Source organism: Durotheca rogersii, assembly GCF_024521655.1.
Source record: "Durotheca rogersii strain YMJ 92031201 chromosome Unknown GGS23scaffold_3, whole genome shotgun sequence".
In the NCBI taxonomy this organism is placed as follows: domain Eukaryota; kingdom Fungi; phylum Ascomycota; class Sordariomycetes; order Xylariales; family Xylariaceae; genus Durotheca; species Durotheca rogersii.
In genome coordinates this window covers 1,377,806-1,401,446 of record NW_026251234.1, presented here as the reverse complement: position 1 = coordinate 1,401,446, position 23,641 = coordinate 1,377,806, and the positions used below count along the sequence as shown (strand labels likewise).

Sequence of the window (23,641 nt, the reverse complement as noted above, 5' to 3'; positions counted from 1 at the left end):
TAACCGGAAAAGAAAGAGGGGGGGGGGGGAAACGCACTCACTTTTTTTTTTTGAAACAAAATCTTTCTAGATGTTTCTAGGTGAGTGGCTCCCTGTCCCAAGGTCGAGTCCCTCCCCTCCATCAGCATGTAGCTAAGCAGATAACAACACGATATGTACATGCAGGCAGGTACCCGAGCATAGCTGGCAGCGCAAGCCGGCGTGGCGCCTTTTGTCTCTCATCTCTGTCTCGTCTCATCTCGTCGTCCCTGCGACGCGGAACCACGTAGCACACGTAACACGATGCTATGTAGTAGCAGTAGTACAGGCCAGGTAGTAAGACAACCCATTCCCCGTAACCGGGGAGCGCCGTCCCGTATCTATGTGGTCTGGTCACTCTGTGCGTGGATGCCCCGACACGGCAGGCAAAGAAAAAAAAAAAAAGGGCTCGAGACGTCTATGTTTCCTCCGCCGGCCCTACTTTTTTTCTTTCTTTTTTTTTTGAGCGACTGGGTCCGGGAGAGGGGAGAGGGGGGAGGAGGAGTGGGATGAAAATTACTACTCGATCGGGAAAGGTCCAAATCGGAAAGAAGGAAAGCAGAGAGAGTCCTAGAAAGAAAGAAAGAAAGAGACAGAGAGAGAGGGACAGACGCACACAGAGAAAGAAAAAATAAAGGAGAGGGAGGACCCTACGCGCATAGACATTCCGTCACCTGACTGAGAAGGATCAGTCCCATGTCTCTTCTACGGTCGCTCAGCCGTGGTTGTCTCTTGCTCTAGTCGCAGCGGTGAGATGTCTAAATTTTCTTCCCCCCCTTTCTTTTCCTCTTCCCCCTGCTTTTTCTTCCGGGCGAGGTTGTCGTCGTGAGTCACAATATGACGAATCGTTTTCAGACAGGAAAAAAAAAATTCTGCTTCCCAGAGTCTCTGATGTGTATGTAGCCTTAGCCTGCCTACAGGCGTACCCTACGTACATAGCGCGCAGGTAAGGTTACGTAGTTGGGTAGCATGCGAAATCCGGCTGGGTTTGCCAGCCTAGTGTTATCCAATTGCCAAATTCGACGTGTTGGGCGTCGGCGGGTGGGCAAGTATCTTCCACGTATACAGGCATCTCCACTGGATCCTTGTCTCGCATGCAGGTCGCAACAGACTAGGATCGCCGTAGGAGGGATGATGGATTTATAAAGAGAAACAGAGACGAAAAGTGACGTCAATGGGGGATGGGGGAGAGTGGTGCCGGACTAGGGTTGGATGTGATGCCGCCGCCGCCTAACTCGTGCCAGCGCGATTGGGAAGGCTGCTGATCCCGCTGCCAAAGATGTCGTCGCGCCGCTTCTCGCGGTCCCAGACCATCGCCCCGTCGCTCCGGCGCTTGAAGTACATGATCCGATGCTCCGGGATGAACTCCTCGTCCGTCGTCTCCGACTTCCACGCGTCCACCGGCCGCTCCATCGCCCCCGCGAACCTGTCCTCGTACCCGACCAGGTAGTCCCCGCTGTCCATCGCCGGATCCCACCGCAGCCTGCTCAGCACGTCCCCCGCCGACCGAAACTTCCCCTCGTACGCCGGTCGCACGGCCAGCGGGCGCGCGCCCCCTTTCTTCCGCCGGCCCGCTTCGCCGAGCGACGACTCCTGTTCTTCGTACCCCTCTCCCGCTTCTTCTCCGGCCTCTACCGACGCCCAGAACTCCGCGTCTCCTATGTCGTCGTCCTCTGCTTCCGCCGTGTACTTGCCCCACTCGCGGTCGTCGACCCGCAGCGTTTCAACCTCGCCGTGTGCAGCAACCGTTGCACTCACCCAGCATGTCTTGGCATCGAAGTACTTCGCATCGCCGCGTATCTGGTCCTCGAATTTGTAGAGTGCTGTTTGCACACTTCCCAAGGTTAGAGCGGGAAGCTCGCTGTCGGAACTTTTGGCATCTAGGCCAATGAGGTAGTACCCCTGGTATTCCGTATCCCCTCCCGAGGCCTCCCGGTCTACGAATCGTGCCGGCCAGATTCTAGGCTTGATCTGAGGGATACTCTTATTCAGATCTGTTCCGTGTTAGGACTGGCCACGGCCACCAAACGTGAGCGTACCGGACTTACCGACTAGAAGCAGGGCACATCTGGACTCTAACCAGCCGACGAACCCATTTCCTTTTGCCAATGATATTCCCCAAAATTGGGCGGTGATTTTGATATAGCTGCGGTAGGTACTCAGGAACTCGGCTGCGCCCGTGTCATCCCCTAGGAAGTTTGGCCACGACACCCCCTCCCGAGACAAGAGCGTGTTTGCTCTTTCGAATTCCCGCGAAATCACGTGGACTGTAGGAACTGATGCTGCTTGCGCCGTGTTGAGGCCGGGCCCGTGGAAACCGAGGATCGCCATAGGCTCCCGCGCCGTCCTCACATAGCCTAGGCGTTTATGGAAAAAAGGATCGAAAACAACCTCCTTCTTCCAATCAAAGCTCGCGTAGTGCTCAAAGAAGGTTGTGAGGATCGTTGGGACAGAGACGGGCCGACCATCGCGTGACAATGACTTGTGCACTCGCGACAACAGTACGGAAATCTGGATGCCATTAAGGTATCCGAATTTCGCGGCGTAGATCCCGCGTCTTCCCGCCCAATACTTAACAAGCTGATGTGCGAGCTTGAAGGCAGCGAGATCTGGAACTGTGCGCAAGAGATAATACAGGTCGCGCATGGGTTTCAATTTTGCGAGGACGCTCGTCGATAACCTGAAGGCGGGGTCCGTCGACGGGAGTGTCGCAGCAGCGGGCCAGGTCGAGGCGATGAACCCCGCCGGGCAGTACTGTAGGTCCATCTTAATACCCCCGACTTCTAGCTCGAGCATTGTGCCCGAGTTCGCGTCAACCCGTCGAAGAATCTTGACCCCCTGTTGGGCGGCTGCGCGAAGTCGCTGGATAGCCAGGGCGAAGAATGTATTCGAGCTAATGGATCCTATGCAGAGGCAGTCGATATCCGACGACGCCGTCCAGACCCCGAGCCCGTAAGACCCTACGGGCACTATCACCAATGGTGGGAGGCCGCGGGTCTGGGCGCCTTCCCTCTGTATTAAAACTTCGCGAAGTAATTTTAGCGCAGTTTCCCGCAGGGTGGCATCGACTTCAGAAGGGAAAACCGAGTGGTTAGAAAGGCATGCCGTCAGTTGGGAGATGTCAGCGAGAGTCCCTGACGCTGGTTTGAACTTCACCGGGACAGAATTGGCGTGCTCGGCTAGTTGGGCTGGCGTTTCTGAACATATATTGAAAGAACACCGGATTCCCCAGTGGTCACTTCCGTATGAAAGTGAGCCACGCGAGCCATCGCCGTCCTTGCTGATCGTAGAAAGGGGCTGCAAAGTACCCATGCTCTGGCCAAACATGCTGAAACTCATAATATCCAAGGCACCTTGTACTTTCGCCAGGATCCTGTCGTAGCGCTGGGGCCTCTTTTCGAAATCCCCACGAACGGAATCCGCGGCGAGATTGTTGATGGTGGGATCGAAAGTCGCGCCTTGTTCGCCCCCTAGAGCTTTGCCATCGAGTCCTTTGCCCTGAGATAACCCGGATGAGTCGCCGTACTGGACGTACGCGTAAGCCCAAGTGTCTACTAGCCCATATTCGGCGAGCATCACATCGATAGTACTTAGAGAACTTTTGGTGCGGGCAGAGATTTCCTTTCTCCGTAACGCTGTTTCGACCGTGTATACGCTACTCGTGACGTTAAAATCCCCAGCTAGCACCCACGGGTTTTGGGGGTGGACCCTGGAAAGATATTTGAGGATGGATTGTAGTTCCTGCTTCTTCTTGTCGACGGAGGCATTTGTAAACCCGGAAGTTAGGTGGATGGCGGTCAGAATGACGGGGAGAAATACCTCCCCGTCACGCCTCCCGATATTGTCGAACCGTGCGACCACGACGTCTTTATAGGCCGTTGGTGACGATAGTAAAGCCCAAGAAAAATACCATTTGCTTAATACAACCACGTTGAGATGATTGGGAAGCGGTTCAATGTCAGCTTGGCTGGGCGGCCCGGCCGAAACGAACCCGTAATGTTGGCGTACTCCCTCGTTTCCGCAAAGATGAGATAAGAAGTCATCGGTAACCTCTTCTAGTATCAAGACATCTGCTAGAGCGTGTTGTTCTAGGAGATTATTGACGATAATAGGATACCGAGCACGGGTCGGTGGATACTGGAACTCGGCTTGAACATTATAACTAGCAACCGTTAGGGTTTCTGGGGCCGGTTCTTGTTGAGACGGGGAGCCGACCGGGCGGGATATCCACCTGTTCTCGACCAGAGAGAATGTATATGCGGCTCGATCTAGGTGGTTACTTGTCGATATAGCGTCGAGCTTACGGAGCCTATAGTGGCCCTCTGTCGATTCATCCTGGTAAAAGCTTGTGGGGCTAGGTCGTGGCGACAAGGTGAGAGAAGCAAGATCAATCTCCCCCCAGACTTTCATCTGGGTCGGGGAGTCCCCATCACCCCGGTTCCTGTCCCGTATAAGGACATAAAGCCTATCGACTATCCACTCCAGCGTAGGTAACAACCCGGCTTTTTCGAGTGTGTAGATGTGAGGCGGCAAATCCGGGTCTTCAGTCTGTGCGACGGTCATATGCATATGATAATCGTTCGGAGTCTGCCCTAGCGCTTCTAGGATGATTTCTCTCAGCTTTACCAGTCCTAAAACGTGCTCAGGGTCCTGATCGTGGATGAATATGGTGTTCTTCCGCGCATGGCGGAAGACGCCGGGCGTGTCCAGTCGCATGTACAACTCGTTATTTCCATTTCGCGTCCGTAGGCGAGAAAGGATGAGTTCCAAGGCGTTTGGCAGCCTGTCCACGGGTACGAATGGATAAACGAGGTTGACATGCGGCGGCCATTTCCCAACTTGGGCATCGTACCTCGACCTTAGATTCTCCACAGCTGGCCATAGATGCTTAGGTGGGACGAGACATAACGCCGTCTCCGAAGAATTGGTGGCGAGGACTGAAGATTGCCCCAACTCTTGGAGGGCAGCCATGACTATCCGCTGGCGTCTTCTCAATCGCTTAGAAGCTTAGTAGGTTCCAGTAGGGGAGGTAGGAGATGATGGTATATAATGTGATGTCAGGTTGAGAGGTGAAGGGCTTGGCGGCGAGGGCGAACGAATCCGAGAGTTCTCTTGTCCTGTCTTTCCTCGTTCCGAGGACTGAGGAAAAGACGCAGGAAATCCCCCTCAAAAAAAAAAAAGAGAAAATAAATAAAAACCAAAAAAAAGTGATGAGGCAACAATGCGAACCAGAAATGGGACCTCGGAGGGGTCTCGACGATACCTTTAAATGTGGTCACCGAACACAGGGTCGATTATGGTGCCGTGGGTTCGCTGGAGAAGCCCTCGTACATCTCTCCACGAGAAGTTGAGCTGCGCCACGAGGCCTCCATAGCCCAGCAAATAGGGGCATCCAAGAAAGGTATACACCTCCACAGTATTTTTGACCAACTATGCGGTATGTCTTCCGGCTCCGGATCAGGCGAGCGATTGTCCGCGTGACTCTTGCCTTTGCTGGCGACGAGTCAACGCATCTCGTTCGGCGTGAGTCACCCAATCATCCCCCGTCTACGCCGCCAGTGACACACCAACCCGCTCGGAGCAACATCCATCGAACGCGGAGCCGGCATTCGGCCAGTTAGGTAGGTAAGCCATGGGGATCAAGCGAGACGAACTCTCGTGAGATCGGGACCCGTCTTCTCTGGTGTGGCGCGGGGGAGCGGGGCGGGATGAGGGAGAGGTCGGTCGATATCCCACAACGGTCGCCCCCCCAAACCCCCGTGGAAATCTGTCAAGCGTATTAGGTAACCTGACTTGGGTAATACGTATCTGCCAGATGTCCGATGCCAGATATCCGACGAAATGGGATTGGAATTGGCCTGCCAAAAGATGTTTTTTTTTCTTCTTCGAGTACGAGACGTCGGAAGGATTGTTCTAAAACAAGCCCTAGAAAGCACACCACGCTTGACCCATTCACCCCTACCATCCATGCCTAAGGTAGGAGTCCGTGCCATAAGCCCTAGGCTCCTAGTGTTTATGCCTGTGTCAGCTTTCACGCATACACCCAAGGTACTCGCGCCCTGTATTGAGTGCCTAAGGACCTCACCTTAGGCGCCTCGAGTTTTGGCACATTATACCGTAAACTTGCATGCTTAATCCGATAGATGAGGTCGAAAACACTTCATAGCCGGATCCCAGGGCAGACCAGAGTTATTACATCCCACGCAGCTTGGAGGGGAGCTTGTTATTGATAGTAAGGCTAACACGTGGGCGGGTTGTACGGCGTGGTCGAAATTGATGTGGACTGAGCATGTTACCCTCCGCGCCGTGTTCATTTAGGTGCCTTGCCAGGGCCTGCCAGGCGATCCGAGCGAGCGCCATTCCAGGTGCTAAAATGAGCTAAACTAGACACCAGCCACTAGACTTACCTGCGCTGTAAGCTCTGACGTTGCGAACTTCTGCGCTCATCCGACGCACCTACGTACGTGCGCATACAATACCTACCTACGATCGATGGCAAAGACGGCCCCTAGCCATGCAGTCTTCGCTCTCGGGCCGTCCACCACCTTCATATTTCCCTCTTTTCCCGCTTGAGAGGACCAGCTCGTGATATGGAAGCGGCCCGTCATGACCACCCCTACCTACTACCTATAGCTCAGGCTCCTATGCCAGCTTCTGGGGCAGCGTCGCCCTCGTGCCCCCTGCATTCCGGCGCGTGTGTCGAGATAGGCATATCTACTGCTCGCTTTTTGGTTCTCAATAATTCATATCGACCCGGAAGCGCCTGTGGGCATTTCCCCGATCGGTAACGATGCCATCTACGATCCGGTACTTCCCCTCGCGCATTCCCCTCTCCGCACGCCTGCCATTGGCCGGCTAAGCAGCGTGGCTGAATGGCTAGTATCGCCTCGCGAGCACTATTCTCTAATGCTGATACGCCAACCTCTCCTCCCTTTCCAAACTGAGTCTTGCTCTCCATCTGGAGACACCGTCCCGTCTCCGAGATAATCCGTTTTTATCAGGATGGAGGCGGTCCGGTGTCTTTACTGCCCTTCCCGAAACGGGGCCTGCATTATGCCTCCTCCGACGAACGCCGTAAGACGTTTCTAGAGAGACTAGACTCTATAAGATGGAGCCTGCTTGCTAGCAGGCCGAGCATGCCGGAATGGTTGACTCTCTAGATGCTCTAGCGCCTTGCGGGTTCATGTCTCCCTATGTATCTTCTGACTGCTAGGCTGCTAGCATGGATCCATCCATCAACCTAGCGGACCTACCGCACGATGAGAGGGCAAACGTGTTGATCGGTGCCGTATGTTTGGTATCCAGTCTGGCCACCCTCGCGGTGGGGCTTCGGCTCTACACCCGGTCTCGTATGCTCAAACAGCTCGGAGTTGATGACTATCTGATCACGATAGCGCTGGTAAGCTATATTAGTCGGCCTCCTCACAGCTCGATGTTCTCAAAGACTAACTCCGCGTTCCCCTGTTTAAAGATGTTTACTGTGGCAACGGGAATTTCACAATGCTTGAGTAAGTGGGCATAAATCTATATTAAACAGCCTACGGAATCTACCTGCTCGATAGTCTCTCATATTAGTTTTCAGACACGCGCAACGGGCTGGGGAAACATATGTGGGATTTTGACACCGTTGAGCAGCTCAAGCGTTACTTGAAGGTGGGTAGTCGAGCGTCTCTGCTTGCCCTTTACTACTTTTCGTTGAGGCTTGATACTGATGGAAATAAATATAGGGGTTCTACGTTTCCATTACTCTCTACACTACCGGGCTCATGTTCATCAAGCTGGCATTCTTGGCCCACTACTACCGAGTCCTTGCTGTAAAAAAGATGCGGATAGCCATCACCGCAGCCATGATCATCATTGGGTCTTGGTCACTCTCTCAAGTACTCGTTAGTATCTTTACCTGCGACCCCATCCGCGGGTTCTGGGAGAAGTCGACAGAGCCAACCTGCATCCCAAACTTGCCCCAGTGGTATATCAATGCGGCAGGGAATATCGCGACGGATATTGCGGTCTTCGTATTGCCGCTTCCTGTTATCGGGCATCTGAAACTACCTAAGGCCCAGCGACTTGTCCTCATTGGAATTTTCAGCCTCGGCTTCTTGTGAGTCCTGTGACTCCCGAGTAGATCTCATCGAGGTATCGGTTTGGCTAACGGAATGGCAAGCACTTGCGCTATCTCCGTTATTCGCATCCGGTATTTGGATCAGGGCGGAGACTTTTCGTATGAAAATGTCGAGGGATCTTGCTGGTCTATTACCGAGTTGTGTTCGGGAGTCATCTGTGCTTGTCTACCCACACTACGCCCCCTGGTTTCTAGATGGGTTCCTGCTCTTTCGAACCGCCTTCACAAATCGGCGAGGGGCTATAGAAGACACTCCGACTCAAATGCAGGCGATCTTGAGCGGGGAAGTACACACATTCGTGGCAACTCGGACGCGAGCAACATGTTAGACTGGAAGAAACGGGAGGACTTCTCATGTCTTGGCATTGAGGGGCGTCGTAGCGACGGCGACGACAGGTCGGACCATGCTTCGGAACTAAAAGTGTTCCGAGAAGGCTTACTGGCACACAGACCGATGTCAACTCCCTCACCGGCTCGCGTTCATATCGCCGCCCATTCTACTCACAAGCCCCTGGCTTATCATAATTGGATGAAATCGTCCGTAACGACCGAGATCGGTGCGGCCCCTCTAGATCCTAACAAGAATCTGTCGACAACTGCCATTCAGGTCCAACGCGATGTTGTCATGCATAAGATCTAGTTGCTGCAGTTTGGGTAGGGAGGATATGAAATAAAGTCATCAATCACTTTTCGCGCGTTAAGGGAAGGCCCACCATGATTTGAATCCAACGAAGCCGACAAGTGGTAATCCCCTAAATTAATTGTTCAATGGTATTACTTAGATTGAATGGAGGTGTTGGAAGTTAGGCGACGGGAGTCGGGGAAAAAAGTAAACGCTCAAATTTTCATACTTGCAACAAGATAGTCATACATTTAGCAGGGCATTGCCCACTTCCATCCAGCCTATTAATTCTCTGTTAACCTGCCTCGATGACTATTAATATCTGATGTTGAGAGGTGAGAGTGCGATGAGAAGTGGAAACTAAATATTAATCTTGTCACGTAGCTAATAGCTCTTAACAACGGGTTGTCAAATAGGTTGCGCGCAGAGAGAGCAAGGGAATGTAGGTGAGAGAAGGTATATTGACTGACTAGCTAGGAAAGAAAGGAAAAATCTTTAACTAGGAGTGACAGGGAAGACCGAGAAAAGTTATACACACTGAGAGATGCTGTTCCATAAATCTTTACATTGTTATCACGCGCATGTTTCCTTCTATATCATAGTATCACCTCTTCATACCCAGAGCGAGACAAACACCGATACATATATCAACTTTGTAGATTGTAGCCCATTTCCTGCCTCATGCTGCCCACGCGTCCGGATGGAACGCCATTAAATCATACCACTGTATGACAGCACCTAGCAAGAAGGTCCAAGAACCGATGAAGCTGGCTATCGAGGACGTGAGAAAATCCCCCGTGAAGAGAGTGATGCCGGTGTATGCGAAATTAAAAGACCCCACAGAACTCCAGAATGCTGATTGCCAACCCGCCTCGCCCCACTTAGGCTTGTACCAACGATCCTGCATCCAGATGAGCAGACTCATGTTGGCGAAGAAAAACAGAAACCCTCCTATAGTTAGGGGCCCAAAAAGGAAGAGTTGCATGCTGAAAATGTCTTCGGGAGATATGATGCCGGGCCAACCGCTGACGACGCTCACGGTGAGGATAAGACCCCCGAAGGATTGGACTAGGGACGACAGGAAAGGAGGCGTACGTATGAGCGCCCGCAGGTCCGCGGCCGAGGGCCGCCATGACCAGGCCCTACTGCCAAGCAAGGCCGGCTTGTAAGTCTTGGTGACGCCGCCCTCGGTCATGATATCGACGGGCTCGTACTCCCCCTTGTCGGCGTTCCAGCTGGCGACCAAGGACAGGGTGCCGCCAGTAAGGAAGTGGGCAGCGCCGAGGATGTTCAAGACGGGCACCACGTACAGGGCCTCGGCAGGCAGCGCGGTCGCCGGGTCGAGGAGGGGCAGCAGCCCAAAGAAGCCGTTGACCGTGAACACTATCGACCCGACAATGAACAGTATCGCGATGACCCAGTTGGCGTCTCGGTACGGCCAGATAGTGATCATGCGGCCGATCTGGTCCAAGACCGAGGGCGGCTCTGGCATCGGCTCGACATCGAATATGGATTCCTCGCCCGCCTCCTCCTTGATCTTGCGGCACTGCGAGCTGTAGTTGGCGTAGTCGACTGGCACGATGGTTTGCCGCTTGCCCAAAGCCTCGACGTCGGCAACGGTGGCGCGCCGTCTCGCGCGTAGTAGATCTGCCGGGGAGGGGCCGAGGGGACCGGCCGGCCCGTAGAAGGAGGCCCGAAGGGCGGCGGAGGCGTTCATCGGATCGGCCTTGTCGGGTAACGAGCGGCGATGAGAAGGCAAGAGAAGAAAGAAGGCGGCCAAAAAAAAAATCGGGAAATTTTGCAAGAAACTCCTGGTTCCTACGAACGCGTTCGAGCGGCCGGTTCGATTAAAACCCGGGTATGACGATAATTCAATATTAAAACTCTAACTAGATACAAGTACTTGTGAAGAAGTGGTTGAAGAGAACTGAAAAGACGTCCCGCGCGAGGAACAGGCAAGGCTAAACCGAAGAAATGTGCTGTTCGCCTCGATATTATATAGGACCAACTGTTTACCCATACTAAGTTCCAGCGATACTTACACAGCCCCCAGTAAAGGAGAAGCACGGATCACCGTCATTGCGGCCGCTCAGCGTCGTCACTGGCAATGCGATGATCCGTGATCCGCGATCCGCGATCCGCCCGCCGTGATGCACCATCTGCCCCAGGAACTTACCGAACAAAACAAACGTAATTGAGGGCATTCCCTTGTCGAGACTCAAAGCGTGTTCGAGCAGGAGGGTCATGCTCTTTTAAGGAAGGCAGGATGCAACAATAAGACGAGAGGAGTGTGATCGCCCTTTGACTTACCAAGACGTTTCGAAGTGCCGGCGCTGTCTGCGGACAGCCATGGGTATGGGAGGGTGTCGTCCCCACTTCGTTGTCTCGGCAGAATAAACAGTGGGTGTTTCAACACACTTAGTAATAGGTGGCCGAAGTGGTATGTGGGATGCCGAGGAATGTGGGGGGTGGGGTTCGTACCCTAGACCTTCTAAGAACTTCGACTTATTTTTGTTCACGAGGTCGTAAGCCAGCCTAACCAAGTCCCCTATAGCTTGCCCTACAGCGGGTCGCGGCTAGTGTATGTGGGATGCCAAGAAACATGGGGGGTAAGTGGCACCCTCGACCTTCTGAGACCCCTGTACCGCTTTACTATATACTAAGCTTTATCCTTGTTCCTTGCAAAGGGTGCAGGGATTTCCTCTCGAATGCATTTCTAGCCACCGCACGAAAGTGCATAGAGTTGATTCTTTTGTACAATTAAATGTTGCTTCAGGAGCTATTTGAAGCAATAGGATAAGTGGTGGTGATGGTGGTGATGGTGGTGGTGCAGTTAATTGGGTGGTAACAGTGCAGCTAATTCGGCGGCGGTGTTGATACGTTGGTAGTATTAGTAGTGGTTAGCGGTGGTGGTAGAGCCTAAGCAGGGTTGGTTTGCGACTCTTGAAGGTCGAGGGTGTACACCTGCCTCCCTATTTCTTGGCATCCCACATATACTGCTTTTGCCCCCTACCACGTGAAACGATGCCATTGCGCCGGTACCACTGCCAGCACCACCACCGCCGCAATTTATTACAGCGCTTCGGAATAGCGTCTCGGGCAACATTTGACTGCAACACGAATCAATTGGATGCACTTCTTCGTACAGTGGTGGGAAGTGCATTTGAGAGGAGATTTCTGCATGTAATAGAGCTCGGCATAACGCAAGGTTGTAGGCTAGTACAACCTCCTTAAAAATAAGAAATTCTTAGAAGGTCGAGGATACAAACCCACCCTCATCTTTCTTGGCATCCCACATACATTAGGTAAGTACTCTTAGCACCTGCCAAGCACGCAAATCCGCCGGATCTGAGGGCAGCATTCGCTCTCGTTGCTTCGCTGCCTTATTTTTAAGGCATACAAAATGAAGCACCTGAGGCATCCAGGCATCCAGAATGGAGCCCTGCGATTGGTCAAATTGAAGAAAAACGCACACCTGTCAATTGACCTTAAAATGCCGTATTTAAGCTGTTTCCAGTAGCTAGCTTAATTCCTTCAATTCAACAACAACAGGTTCAGCTTTCAACACGTCTTGTATGCATGCCTGGATGCCTCAGGTGCCACATCAGTAGTTCAGCTTCCAACGTTTTGTATGCCTTAAAAATAAGGCAGCGAAGCAACGAGAGCGAGCTCTCAGATCGACGCCCTGAGGAGTAGGCGGATCAATCGCTATATAAGCATTGTTCAGACGTTGGAACTACCCACCTACCCTTTTAGCGGGAATACTACGCAGGGTATACCTTTTCCTGTAAAGTCTATCGCCGACTAAAAGTGGCCTAGCCGGCGACGCAGGCCCGTCTTATTACCTGTACTAGGTAGAGTACGTGACGTCAAATATAATCATCATCATTACCCACCTACCTACCCATAGAGCGCTCTGTTGTGATGACTTAGCATTCTTCTACTACCTACGTAGGTATGAGGACTTACCGACTCGACGGGCTACGCCATCATCGGATCCGGGTCCGAGGTGCGGCTTGGCTTCCTATAAGAGTAAGGCGCCCAAATGGGCAGCCCAGACCGTCTCTTAAGCGGGCGTGTTATTCCATAGGTAGGCGTGACGTCGTATGAGCCAGCATCAGATCGAACAGGGCCGCCGTCTCTGTCTCGTTTCGGCCTGTGTGGCTTGGCTTCCTAATCGGGATATGAAGACTCGATGCTCGCAGCGTCGCTCTCCCCACCTCGAATTTGTTTAACAACCCCGTCTGAGCCGCGCGTGTTTCCGGGAAACATAGTTTCTTCTTCTCGACGCTGCTATGAGTGCACGAAACGTCTCTCGAGCGTCCCGCCACCTCTCTTGTGCCCCTTCAGCGTAGATATGGTGGGGCCGCCTCGACGCACGTCTTTCCTCTTGGCTACTCTTTTGGGCGTAAAAGTCTACTAAGAGCTAACCAGTAGGTGACAACGCTCGCCATCCAAGCTTTTGATCTTCTCCCTTCTTCTCTCATCACGCACTCTACGTATAGTGCCTACACGTAGGTGTATAAAAACCATGTTTTCTCTTCCTCTCCCAGAAGAAGCGGTTCTTCTCGTAGAGATACCCAAGGTATACTCGTCCGCTGAATGCCATGGTATATGATACCACTGCTCGAATATCGCCACCGCTGCGAGTCTCCTCCCCGATTTGATCCCTCTTGGTCAAAATTTCTCGACGCATTGGTCTGCGAGCTGACCGAAATCTCCGAACCTCGAGAACCTCGAAACCCGTTAACAAAAGATCGGCGGACTCCGTTGGGGAAAGAGAGAAAGATGGACGTCGATATGGAGGCAGCTGCTCGCACAGTGGAACGCCGAAACAACGATCCGCCCTCGTCGGGCGAAGACGGCTCCTCTGTCGACCTCGAGAGGCTCGGCCGGTGCCGGCCCGAGGTGTTTAGCAACCGCTGGGTCGAGATCGGGTTCTGTGTGTCCGTGCTCGGGTCGATGATGATGGCCGAGTTTCTGATCAGTGGCTTCAACGTGCTGCTGCCGGTGCTCATCGCGGACACGGGCATCGACCCGAGCCAGCGCACGTGGCCGACGACGGTCTTCTCGCTCGTCACGGGCGCACTGCTGCTCCCCTTCGGCCGCCTCGCTGACATGGTCGGAGGCGAGGTCATGTACCTTGGCGGCCTCTCTTGGCTCGCTATCTGGTCGCTCGTTGCTGGTTTCGCGCGCACGCTTCCAGTTGTGCTCGCCGCCCGCGCGCTCCAGGGCGTCGGCGCCGCCGCCTTCCTCCCCTCCGGCGTCCTCCTCCTCGGCACCACGTACCGCCCCGGCCCGCGCAAGAACATCGTTTTTAGCTTGTACGGCGGCTGTGCGCCCTTCGGCTTCTTCTCCGGCATCATGGTCGCTGGCCTCTGCGGCCAGTTCCTCCACTGGGGCTGGTTCTTCTGGATCGCCGCCGCTCTGCTGCTCGTCCTCTGTATCGTGACCTTCTTCTGCGTCCCCCGCCGCTGGCGCCGTCCCGACCTCTCCCAGATGGACTGGCTCGGCTGCATCACCAGCGCCGCCTTCCTGACTATGGTCACGTACGCTGTCACCGACGCCTCGCAGGTCGAACGCCGATGGGCCTCGCCACAGATCATCGTCCCGTTTGTCCTCGGCGTCGCCTCGCTCGGCGCATTCATTTATGTGGAGAAACGGGTTGCGAAGTCGCCCTTATTGCCTCTGGGGTTATTTTCGATTAGGAATATCGGGCCGCTCTTCCTTGCCCTCTTCATAGCCTGCGGATCTTTCGGTATCTACCTTTTTTATGCGAGCTTTTAGTGAGTACTCCGCTTTGTGGAGAAGTAACCCGAGGCGACCTGAAACGCTGACCCTACGTCTTTAGTATCGAGACTGTTCTCCATATCTCGCCGCTGCTTGCCGCTCTCTGGTTCGCGCCGATGGCGGCCGGAGGGGTTATCATCGCCCTTATAGCCGGGTTCACTCTCCATCGTTTGCCAGGAACTATACTTCTCATTTTATCCGGGGTGGGCTTCACGCTGGCTTCTCTCCTGTTCGCCATTATACCAGCGGAGCCTAATTACTGGGCCTGGGTCTTCCCGGCGATGACCTGCGCTACTATCGGTATCGACATCTGCTTCAACGTCAGCAGCATCTTCATCACGACAAATGTGCCCAGTGACCAACAAGGTCTGGCAGGTGCATGTATCAACGGCCTCGTGTTTCTCGGACTCAGCTTCTTCCTCGGCTGGGCCGACTTCGCCGTCGCCAGCAGCCCAGGCGAGGGGTTGGGCCAAAGCTACAAGGTCGCCTTCTGGCTCGGGGTTGGATGCGGGGGTGCCATGATTCTGCTTGTCTTGTGCTTCATCAGGATTGGCCAGGCGAAGAGCGATTATACTGTCGAAGAGAAGAAGGCTCGACAACAAACCCCCAGACTATTGTCAGGGCCAACGAGTATGCCTGGAAATCATGAGCGAGAGAAAGACTAGAAAAATTTTGGAAGAAAAGTCTCCTGGTTTGGGTTAGAACTTATATAACAGCATCTACATAATAAAATCTCTGGTCTCTACATCCTTCTCGTCATGGCCGAGTCAGGAGTCAGAGTCCAGGCGGCTCGAAATGATCCCCATCTCCCAGTCTAACCGTAAAGCGCATAGCAAGCGGCGAGTCGACTGTATCAATTTCGCTGAAAATGATTCCTAGGGATGTTATTAAAGGAACCAAGCTTGTGCAGATGACAGCTGAACACGAGAAATGTTTCGATTTTCTTGAAAACAGCCTTTTTGAGGTCTAGGGCTGGGGTAAGGTGATCGCCTCTTTTTTAGAATACGAAAATGGGAGAACCAGGCTCTCTCCAAGAACTGGGGGCCCTTGACTTATGCGACGCGACGGGCTTGATTTGATGGATGCTGACTCGTGTGGACTAGACCCGGGCGTCTGTGCGATGTGCCAAGGATATTTCGAGACATTCGAAGCAAGGAAAGGAATCGCTTTGCATCATCGCCACCATCATTGTCCCCTTGGCTTCCTCGCGATCGTCAACTATCCTTATCTCGTCTGATCCCATCCTAAATGCGATAGCGATGGCGATGCCCCCCTCTAAACATTCCTGGCCACTTGTGGATGAGCAGCTAAGCTTCTCCGTCAAGGCCTGCTGGACGTGTCGCCGGAAACGCGTGAAATGCGACGGGCGTCTGCCCACCTGTTTCAAGTGTAGGACAGCTGGCCGCGAATGTCTGGGCTATGGCCGCAACAGACCGCTTGTGTGGGCGGGGATCGCGAGCAGAGGCAAGATGGCGGGCCGAACATTCGACGGCCAAGCAACAGCGTCATCCGAGACACCACCGCCGACGACGCCCCCTAACCACGAGCCGATCATGGTTGCAGCAATATCGAATCCCGTCTTCCAAGACCTGAGCCACCAATCTAAGCAATATATATCCTACTGTAAGCCAGTGCACGCCTTACCTACCCGTCTGTTTCCTACCCTCATATGCCGTCGCCTCTAACAGCCAGCTGGTCTAGACCTCCACCGCTGCTGCGGTGAGTGCACGCTGTACCCGGACGATTCAAAAAATCGGTTCGGGCAGTTCCTAGCCTTGATACCGGGGAATCCGGTCTTAACTCATAGTCTCATCGCCGTTTCTGCTACGCACCAGGCACAGGAAGGAATATCCCTTCCCGGCGCCCTGGCAGAATCCGGACGAGCCATCTATCACCTCGCGAACTGGAACGGCTCAAAGCCGCTCAGCAAGTCGTCCTTGACCCAGCACTCGGACGCGCTGACTCACTCGGCGCTCGGGATTGGCGCGCTCCGAGAACGGCTCGCCGGCACGGATTTCTCGGATGCCTTGCTTGCCGCCGTGTTCTTATTGATCTGGGTCGACGTCGTGGATTCGGGAAGGTCGAGTTGGAAATTCCATCTAGAGGGACTCTCGGTCCTGATATCACTACGGAGAACCTTGAGGGCGAACCCAGACGGGAGTGCAAATACGCATTTTGATCTGGATTTCCACAATTGGTTCGAGGAGACATTCGCGGTGTAAGTCGACGCTGCGCTCACTGCATTCAACATCCTGATCTCGCTCTACCGGTGCTTGAGAATCGGCCGCAGCTGACGATCAGACAGACTAGCCATCTTCGGCTCGACGTTCACCCCCCGTATGCTACGGCTCCTCGACATCATCCCGAAGGCCGAGCTGAAGGACACGCTCGTCCGAGTGGAGTCGCACACCTGGACCGGCTGCCCGGCCGATCTCATGCTCGTCCTACACGCCCTCACCATGCTGTCGTCCGAGGCCACAGACCCGTCGGACCGGGAGGATGCCATCTCGGAATGGTTCGCGCGCCTGCGCGACTTCGACTGCGCGAGCTGGACTGAGCAGGGCCCGCACCCGTCCTCGGCGCGCGGGCGGCGCGCTCTCGTCGAAGCTTGGAAGGGGTCTATCGAGATCTACGGACGCCGGGCCCTCGGCCGCCGGGCCCCGAGGCGGCGAGGCAAAGAGAAAGAGGGGGAGGATAAAGAAGAGGAGGAGTTAGTGGTCCCCGACGACCTTGTCGAGTTGACACTCCTCTACCTCGAACGCATAGACCACCGCGACATGCATTTCAAGGGCACGGTCTGGCCCCTGTTTGTCGTCGGCGCCGAGGCCCGGACGGCGCGGCAGCGTCGCGCCGTCACCGACATCGCTAGGCACCTAATCGAGTACCTACGCATGTCGACTCTCCATGCGGCGCTCGTACAGCTCGAGAGGATATGGGCCCGCTCCGAGCCGTATCCACCCGGGAAGTCCTGGATCCACGACATCTGGGAGCGCGGGGAAGGCCTGCTGCTTGTCTGAGTGGGATAGCACCGGCCCGAGATGCAGCGAATGATACGATTCTAATGTGCGGCGAATATTCCTAGGCATATCTATAAATAGGTGCCACCATGGGGATTGTGGTTGTATCTCCATTGCAGCCCATGTAATTGATCTCTACATATATAGCAAGCGTGCGCGTCGTTTCTCTTGGTTGGACATACATATTACCCGATAATGGAGAATTACTTGAGTACTACAGCCAGTCCATCCGAGCCTACCACCCTTTCCGACTATTGTGAACCAGAACTCCAAAACAGAAGAAACCATATACTATATACATATCCCACCCCATATGCGTTGTTGTACCTATACACGAAGCGGGCTATTATCCGTGGCCGAGTCGGTCGCAACCATTTCCCGGTCTACAGTTCGGGGCCCCAGTCGATGAGGGAGACGCCCTTCGCCTTGCCCTCCATGATGCACTCGAGCTTGTCCTCGTTGGTGACCCAGCCGAGGCGCTTCGTCGCGATGGCGTGCTTGACTGGGTCGCGCCACTCTTCCCACCAGGTCTGCTCGCTCTGGACGAGGCAGCGGCGGCCGGGCTCGCCATTGCGGCCCGTGGCGAAGGGCCAGACGGCCTTGACAACCTCGTACTTGCTCCTGCCTGTGAATACCGCCGTCATGTTCGTCAGGAACTTGTCGTGCTTGTCCGGATTCTCGTACTTGCTCTTGCCCGTGAATAGCGCCGTCACGCCCTTCAGGAACTTGTTGTGCCTGTCCGGATTCTGGATGACGACGCGCGCGTGCGTCACTGGGAACTGCACCGTCACTTGTCCATTGTATCCGGTCGCTGCCACGAGGCCCCGTGTCTGCCCCTCGATCCAGTTCGTGTCGAGGTTCGCCACAACTCGCTCGAGCGTGAACGACTTGATCCTCGTCTCGTCCGCGACGAACCGCTCACACCACTCCTCGAGCTCGTTATCCGAGCCGACGTCAGGCCTCAACCCCGGCTCGCTGCCACCGCGCAGTGCGATCTCGTCCCTCCCGACACATCGGAGGTAGTCGAAGCGCTCCTTCTGACCGCTGGGAACCAGCAGATTCATCAAGTTCAGCTTGAGGCTAAAGTCAACCTTGCTCCCACGCTGGCCCTGAATGAGAATCTGGGGCTTCGGGGGTACAGCGGCCAGGGACCGCAGCAGAGTCGCCAGAGCCTTCGCGTTCTCGGAGAGGTAGCTGGCCTTGGTGGTGATGGTGGTAGTGTCGGCGGATATCTCAAACATGGGGGGTAGGTACTGGCGATAGTCCAGCACAGGAAGACCGGGGTAGTACTGCGGGTCGCGGGCCGGTCGGGAACAAGCCTGCGGATCTAGTGACCTGTCTGACGGGCTTGAGTAGGGAGGTGGTTGGTGTGGTGGCATGTGCGGCGGGCCAGCGTTCGCGACCGGGAGTTCGACGGGTGATGCTCCCGGCTGGCCGGCCGGGACATGGGTAGCGAGTTCTGTAGGTGCGGCGGAGGTTGTGCTGCTTGGCTCGGCGACGTCCGATGCGCGATGGACTGGCCCTGCCAAGCGTGCCGCCTTGTCGCCGGTGACTGACCCCAGATTACCATGCCCCATGATGTTTCCGTCCTAGTGCCGCGGGATCTCGCGGTGGGCGGATGTGCGTCTCGTCGCAGCCAAGTCCCAGCTTCCAGGGCACTCAGGCAAGTGTATCATGGACTTCGCGGCCCGCGTCTACGTATGCATCCGAAGGTAGCCCGAAATGACGGTGTTGTTGCAAGAGGGCCTTTGATCCACCCTGTCGTAGGCTAATTAGAAGTGCCGCGCAGGCAGACGATGCCTCTGATTAATCAAGCACTCATCAACACAGGAGCAGAGACGGGAGAAAACGTAGGTAGGTAGGTAGGCGATGTAGGGAAGACGAAGCGTAGCGACTGTGGTTGATCAAGAAGAAGTAGAAAAAACAGGCAGCCCTTACGATCGGCCCTCTCCAGCTTCGTGGCGCAGTATGATTGCGACCCGAAGCTATACGAAAAAGACCGGACGCACCTGAGGGGGCTTTGGTGAGTGGGCACCAACACGTACCTAAGTGCCTACCTACATATGTATATATACGTCAAAAGAATGCATAGACCACCACACCTCCATTACCTTAGGCACCTACCAAGAGGTACAGGTACCTACTGTATGTAGGTAACCTAAGGTGTGAGAATTTATGTCTTTATACCTACTTACCTACATAAGCGAGTTGAACTACGTGGTACTATGCAATGGTCCGTATTAGAGGTTCCTATCTACCAGCATCTCCCGGTTCATGTGTAATAATTTCCAATATACAGTCCCTCAAAACAGCTTCGCATTGCTCGTTGTAATATTCGAGTAGCCCATTTCTACTCTACTCGAGCCCACGATGACCCCTCTTCGGCGTATCCGGAAGTCATTGCATAGCGTATTTCTCTACTAGAATGTCTTTGCGAGGAGATTGTTGCGACGGCGCTTGGCGCAACTACCATACCTACCATGAGTTTCAAATAGCCTCGGTGGGTTTTCATACACTTGTTCGTTAAGAACCTGTGGGTCCACAGGTCTCTCGGTGTGCTCGAGAAGCTACAAAGACATCTCGGTGTATTGTCCTAGGCTTCCCGTGGTCGTTCGATTCTACGCCGAGAGCTACCCCTGGAGGTTGTCGTTTCTCATTACTCTTCAATCACCTCTATTGATTTTCGTCCAACTAAGCAACGTTGAAAACTGAATAGATTAGGTCAGAGAGCAAGCAGTCGTTATACGTTACTTAGTTTACCATACTTTGAGCTTTAACTCCCTGGTTCCTATACGCATCCTCTCTTTTGAACCACTGAAGGCTTTGAAGAGCATATGACCCCATGAGGACTTCGTATACCTATACAGAGGGTATTCAAAATAACACTCGCCCTTGCCCCAGAGCTAGAGACAATCGGAATACCTTAAAGGCGGAGTGCGTGTACGTAAGTTAGGGTACCGCTCTACGGACCACCCCTTTACGGACTACCATTTTTATATGTGTTTATATATAAACGATTTTTCCCCGTAAAAAATCGGAGAAAAATCGGAAAAATCGGAAATTTGATTACGTAATTAGCTTACTTAATTTAATTAACATATGTTTTTTCCGAATTTTTTAGTTTATAAAATAAAGAGTTTTATATGATTTTAGTATTTTTTTTCTTATATTAATAGTTTCCTATATAATTTATTAGGGAATCTAATATAATGGTATGAAATTACCCTTTTGAAGTATTTTTTTTACCGTAATAAAGTAGAGGTATTATATAATTAAAGATAGGCTAATTAGAAAAATGATTACTATTATTAAATCTTATTTTTATTACTTTATTTTATTTTTATTTAAAATTTTATTCTAAAAAAATAGGTAAATTTTTAAATTTTTTTGGACCTCATTTTATATGGAAAACCTAATCTTTTTAAATTCACCCGATTTCCCATATAAAATTCTGAAAAAATTTTAATCAAAAAACGTCTATTTTTTAAGATAATAAATTAAATAAAAATAAAATCACCTAATAAAAATAAGATTAAGTAATAATAACCATTTCTCTAATTAGCCTATCTTTGATTATGTAATAGCTCCACTTTATTACGGTAAAAAAAATACTTCAAAAGGGTAATTTCGTACTATTATATTAGATTCCCTAATAAATTATATGGGAAACTATTAATATAAGAAAAAAAATACTAAAATCATATAAAACTCTTTATTTTATAAACTAAAAAATTCGGAAAAAACATATGTTAATTAAATTAAGTAAGCCAATTACGTAATCAAATTTCCGATTTTTCCGATTTTTCTCCGATTTTTTACGGGGAAAAATCGTTTATATGTAAATATATATAAAAATGGTAGTCCGTGAAGGGGTGGTCCGTAGAGCGGGGGTCTAGCTTAGTGTCGATCGACTTTGCTACTCTCTTCAAGTGCATAAATACCGCATCGGCGACATCGAGCTGACCCTCAATAACTACGCCCACCGGGGAACACGCAAGGCTCGGTGGCTCCTCCGAACATTCATTCGCATTCCTTGGATCCTCAGACGTTTGCTATGCATGACCAGACGGGTTCCTTAGCCGGAACCCGAAGCAGGAAGACGATCTGTGATTTCTGGGCCAATAGAACATCTGCGGGCTGTCCAAATGGAGGATGGTAGGGAAATGGCCCACTGTTCAATTCGGGGGTTTAGGGTATGGTAGCTAATCTCCATACCTCCCCCCCCCCCCTCCTCCTCTCTCTCTCTTCGCTGCTATGAGGCTCGTTCAAGACAAGATCGTCCGTCGTTTTCTGAACTCGAGGACGGAAGATACAATTTAGGCAGATTACGGCCCCCCCGGATATCAGGCGCCGATATTATCGGTCACGGAAACAACATGCCAAACATCTGGGCTTGGATTGCGGGATATTAATCAAGTCGAGGCATAGACTCGCATCGATCTTCTCTGGCCGCCGGCAACTCTTTCACGTAACGATGCCTGAAGACCGATAATACGTCATGCCGCCACAAAGTCTCGAGTATATTTAACCCCTAGCTTCGCCCTTGACAGTTGTCCCCCGTCTCTTTTAGCTTCAGGAGATCAGCTAGCACTAATCTCGCATCCCAAATACCTTCATATCTTCCAAAATGAGGACTACTATCGCTGGTCTCGCTGTTTTCACGCTTGCAGCCACCGTTGCTGGCCATGCGACTTTCCAGCAACTATGGGTAGCCGGGGAAGACCAAGGGTCAACTTGCGCGAGACTTCCCGTATGTTCAATAGCTCTGGGGTAACATCCATGATTGGTAGTGGCTGACGCTTGCAAGGCAAACAACAACCCGGTCACGAGCGTGTCTTCGAGCGATATCCGCTGCAATGTCGGCGGCACTAAGGCTGCTGCGAGCAAGTGCAGCGTACCAGGTGGGAGCGCGGTCCCCTCCTACTCCGTCTAGACTCATATCCCCTAACGGACCCCCAGCCGGAAGCACCGTCACCGTCGAGATGCACCAGCAACCCGGCGACCGCGACTGCAGCAAGGAGGCAATAGGAGGAAATCACTTCGGGCCCGTGATAGTGTACCTTAGCAAAGTTGGCGATGCGGCCTCGGCCGACGGGTCATCGTCCTGGTTCAAGATCTTCGAGTTGGGCTACGACGCTGCCACCAAGACCTGGGGTAATGATCTCCTGAACGAAGGCTGTGGCAAGCAGGACATCAAGATCCCCTCCAACATCGCGCCCGGCGACTATCTCCTGCGTGCCGAGACCATCGCGCTTCATACCGCATCCCAGTCCAACGGCGCCCAGTTCTACATGACCTGCTACGTGAGTGTAACTCGAGCGGCGTACCGCAACCGTTGACAGTCGTCGTCTTCGGGATGATACCCCCTCCCCCCTTTATTCTTTCAAATTCGGCATGGCGATTAAACGCTAACGAGACCGGTCACAGCAAATCACGGTCACCGGTGGCGGTTCCGCGAATCCGTCCGGGGTCCAGTTCCCCGGCGCGTACAGCTCGAGCGACCCCGGCATCAAGGTCGACATCTGGGGCAACGGCTTCCAGGAGTACAAGATCCCCGGGCCCCCCGTGTACTCGGGCTAGTCTTCCCATGCCGACGTTTTTTTCTCAGCAGCGCGTTCTCGGTGCTTCGCCGAGAGTGGAAGGTACGAGCATGGTAGCATGGTGAATATGTGGTGGTGCCTCTAAAAGATGTGTGTAATTATTCTTTTTCGGATATTAATGCAAACCCGATGTGGTATTAGGAGATAGACGTTCGTGGAGAAAGAAAATATGCATTTAATTTAGGCTTTGAACACTTAAATTTTGTTGTGCGACGATGAACGTCGAGGTCCTCAGACGAGCGGGTTCGTTCTGTCTGGAAAAGGGGGTGTAACAGCGCAGCCATCATTTCGTCCTAAGACTTGTATTGGTCCCAGTCAACCACTTTACGTATTAATTGGCAATTGGTTCGAATGTGCAATACAAGTCTATTAATGTATAGAAACCTACCCCGTATAATAATAGGCACCTAATCGATTAGGCATCTCACTCTAACCTCTCACGCGGAACTCTTCTTATCCCAGGTAGGTATAT

At 52.9% G+C, this 23,641-nt stretch overlaps 7 protein-coding genes across 7 annotated transcripts; 4 read left to right on the top strand and 3 right to left on the bottom strand.

Annotated features, from left to right (window-relative positions):
• Positions 1-1,101: 1,101 nt before the first annotated feature.
• On the bottom strand, positions 1,102-5,219 carry GGS23DRAFT_285456 (uncharacterized protein). The gene is made up of 2 exons (XM_051512598.1): positions 2,067-5,219; positions 1,102-2,012 (listed from the first exon to the last, which is right to left on the bottom strand). Exons 1-2 carry the CDS (start codon positions 4,987-4,989, stop codon positions 1,249-1,251), a joined length of 3,687 nt encoding a protein of 1,228 aa, XP_051375454.1. The 5' UTR covers positions 4,990-5,219; the 3' UTR covers positions 1,102-1,248.
• Positions 5,220-7,108: 1,889 nt separating this feature from the next.
• Positions 7,109-9,063, top strand: GGS23DRAFT_285424 (uncharacterized protein). The gene is made up of 5 exons (XM_051512597.1): positions 7,109-7,417; positions 7,490-7,526; positions 7,601-7,671; positions 7,746-8,119; positions 8,183-9,063. Exons 1-5 carry the CDS (start codon positions 7,241-7,243, stop codon positions 8,778-8,780), a joined length of 1,257 nt encoding a protein of 418 aa, XP_051375453.1. The 5' UTR covers positions 7,109-7,240; the 3' UTR covers positions 8,781-9,063.
• A 154-nt stretch (positions 9,064-9,217) lies between these two features.
• Positions 9,218-11,102, bottom strand: GGS23DRAFT_551800 (uncharacterized protein). Its single transcript, XM_051515373.1, has one exon. The coding sequence runs from the start codon at positions 10,477-10,479 to the stop codon at positions 9,442-9,444; it is 1,038 nt and encodes a 345-aa protein (XP_051375452.1). The 5' UTR covers positions 10,480-11,102; the 3' UTR covers positions 9,218-9,441.
• Positions 11,103-13,550: 2,448 nt separating this feature from the next.
• GGS23DRAFT_593479 (membrane transporter) lies at positions 13,551-15,217 on the top strand (the record flags this gene model as incomplete). The annotated part of the gene is made up of 2 exons (XM_051518038.1): positions 13,551-14,548; positions 14,614-15,217. The coding sequence occupies 2 exons, from the start codon at positions 13,551-13,553 to the stop codon at positions 15,215-15,217; spliced, it is 1,602 nt and encodes a 533-aa protein (XP_051375451.1).
• Positions 15,218-15,564: 347 nt separating this feature from the next.
• Positions 15,565-17,761, top strand: GGS23DRAFT_285351 (fungal-specific transcription factor domain-containing protein). The gene is made up of 3 exons (XM_051512596.1): positions 15,565-16,175; positions 16,254-16,770; positions 16,858-17,761. Exons 1-3 carry the CDS (start codon positions 15,812-15,814, stop codon positions 17,567-17,569), a joined length of 1,593 nt encoding a protein of 530 aa, XP_051375450.1. The 5' UTR covers positions 15,565-15,811; the 3' UTR covers positions 17,570-17,761.
• A 191-nt stretch (positions 17,762-17,952) lies between these two features.
• Positions 17,953-19,146, bottom strand: GGS23DRAFT_602983 (uncharacterized protein; the record flags this gene model as incomplete). Its single annotated transcript, XM_051519411.1, has 2 exons — positions 17,953-18,194; positions 18,264-19,146. 2 exons carry the CDS (start codon positions 19,144-19,146, stop codon positions 17,953-17,955), a joined length of 1,125 nt encoding a protein of 374 aa, XP_051375449.1.
• Positions 19,147-21,451: 2,305 nt separating this feature from the next.
• Positions 21,452-23,593, top strand: GGS23DRAFT_551794 (glycoside hydrolase family 61 protein). Its single transcript, XM_051515372.1, has 5 exons — positions 21,452-21,762; positions 21,890-22,319; positions 22,377-22,470; positions 22,529-22,872; positions 22,997-23,593. The coding sequence occupies exons 2-5, from the start codon at positions 22,197-22,199 to the stop codon at positions 23,147-23,149; spliced, it is 714 nt and encodes a 237-aa protein (XP_051375448.1). The 5' UTR covers positions 21,452-21,762; positions 21,890-22,196; the 3' UTR covers positions 23,150-23,593.
• Positions 23,594-23,641: the final 48 nt, after the last annotated feature.

Excerpts from the sequence above, each read along its gene's own strand:
- GGS23DRAFT_551794 (XM_051515372.1), top strand. The coding sequence starts at position 22,197 with ATGAGGACTACTATCGCTGGTCTCGCTGTTTTCACGCTTGCAGCCACC. Across the intron at positions 22,320-22,376 it reads CAACTTGCGCGAGACTTCCC|GCAAACAACAACCCGGTCAC; the intron begins GTATGTTCAATA and ends GACGCTTGCAAG. Across the intron at positions 22,471-22,528 it reads GAGCAAGTGCAGCGTACCAG|CCGGAAGCACCGTCACCGTC; the intron begins GTGGGAGCGCGG and ends ACGGACCCCCAG.
- GGS23DRAFT_285424 (XM_051512597.1), top strand. The coding sequence starts at position 7,241 with ATGGATCCATCCATCAACCTAGCGGACCTACCGCACGATGAGAGGGCA. Across the intron at positions 7,527-7,600 it reads GGGAATTTCACAATGCTTGA|ACACGCGCAACGGGCTGGGG; the intron begins GTAAGTGGGCAT and ends ATTAGTTTTCAG. Across the intron at positions 8,120-8,182 it reads ATTTTCAGCCTCGGCTTCTT|CACTTGCGCTATCTCCGTTA; the intron begins GTGAGTCCTGTG and ends CGGAATGGCAAG.
- GGS23DRAFT_285456 (XM_051512598.1), bottom strand. The coding sequence starts at position 4,989 with ATGGCTGCCCTCCAAGAGTTGGGGCAATCTTCAGTCCTCGCCACCAAT. Across the intron at positions 2,013-2,066 it reads ATGTGCCCTGCTTCTAGTCG|ATCTGAATAAGAGTATCCCT; the intron begins GTAAGTCCGGTA and ends AACACGGAACAG.
- GGS23DRAFT_285351 (XM_051512596.1), top strand. The coding sequence starts at position 15,812 with ATGGCGATGCCCCCCTCTAAACATTCCTGGCCACTTGTGGATGAGCAG. Across the intron at positions 16,176-16,253 it reads TAAGCAATATATATCCTACT|ACCTCCACCGCTGCTGCGGT; the intron begins GTAAGCCAGTGC and ends CAGCTGGTCTAG. Across the intron at positions 16,771-16,857 it reads TTCGAGGAGACATTCGCGGT|ACTAGCCATCTTCGGCTCGA; the intron begins GTAAGTCGACGC and ends ACGATCAGACAG.
- GGS23DRAFT_551800 (XM_051515373.1), bottom strand. The coding sequence starts at position 10,479 with ATGAACGCCTCCGCCGCCCTTCGGGCCTCCTTCTACGGGCCGGCCGGT.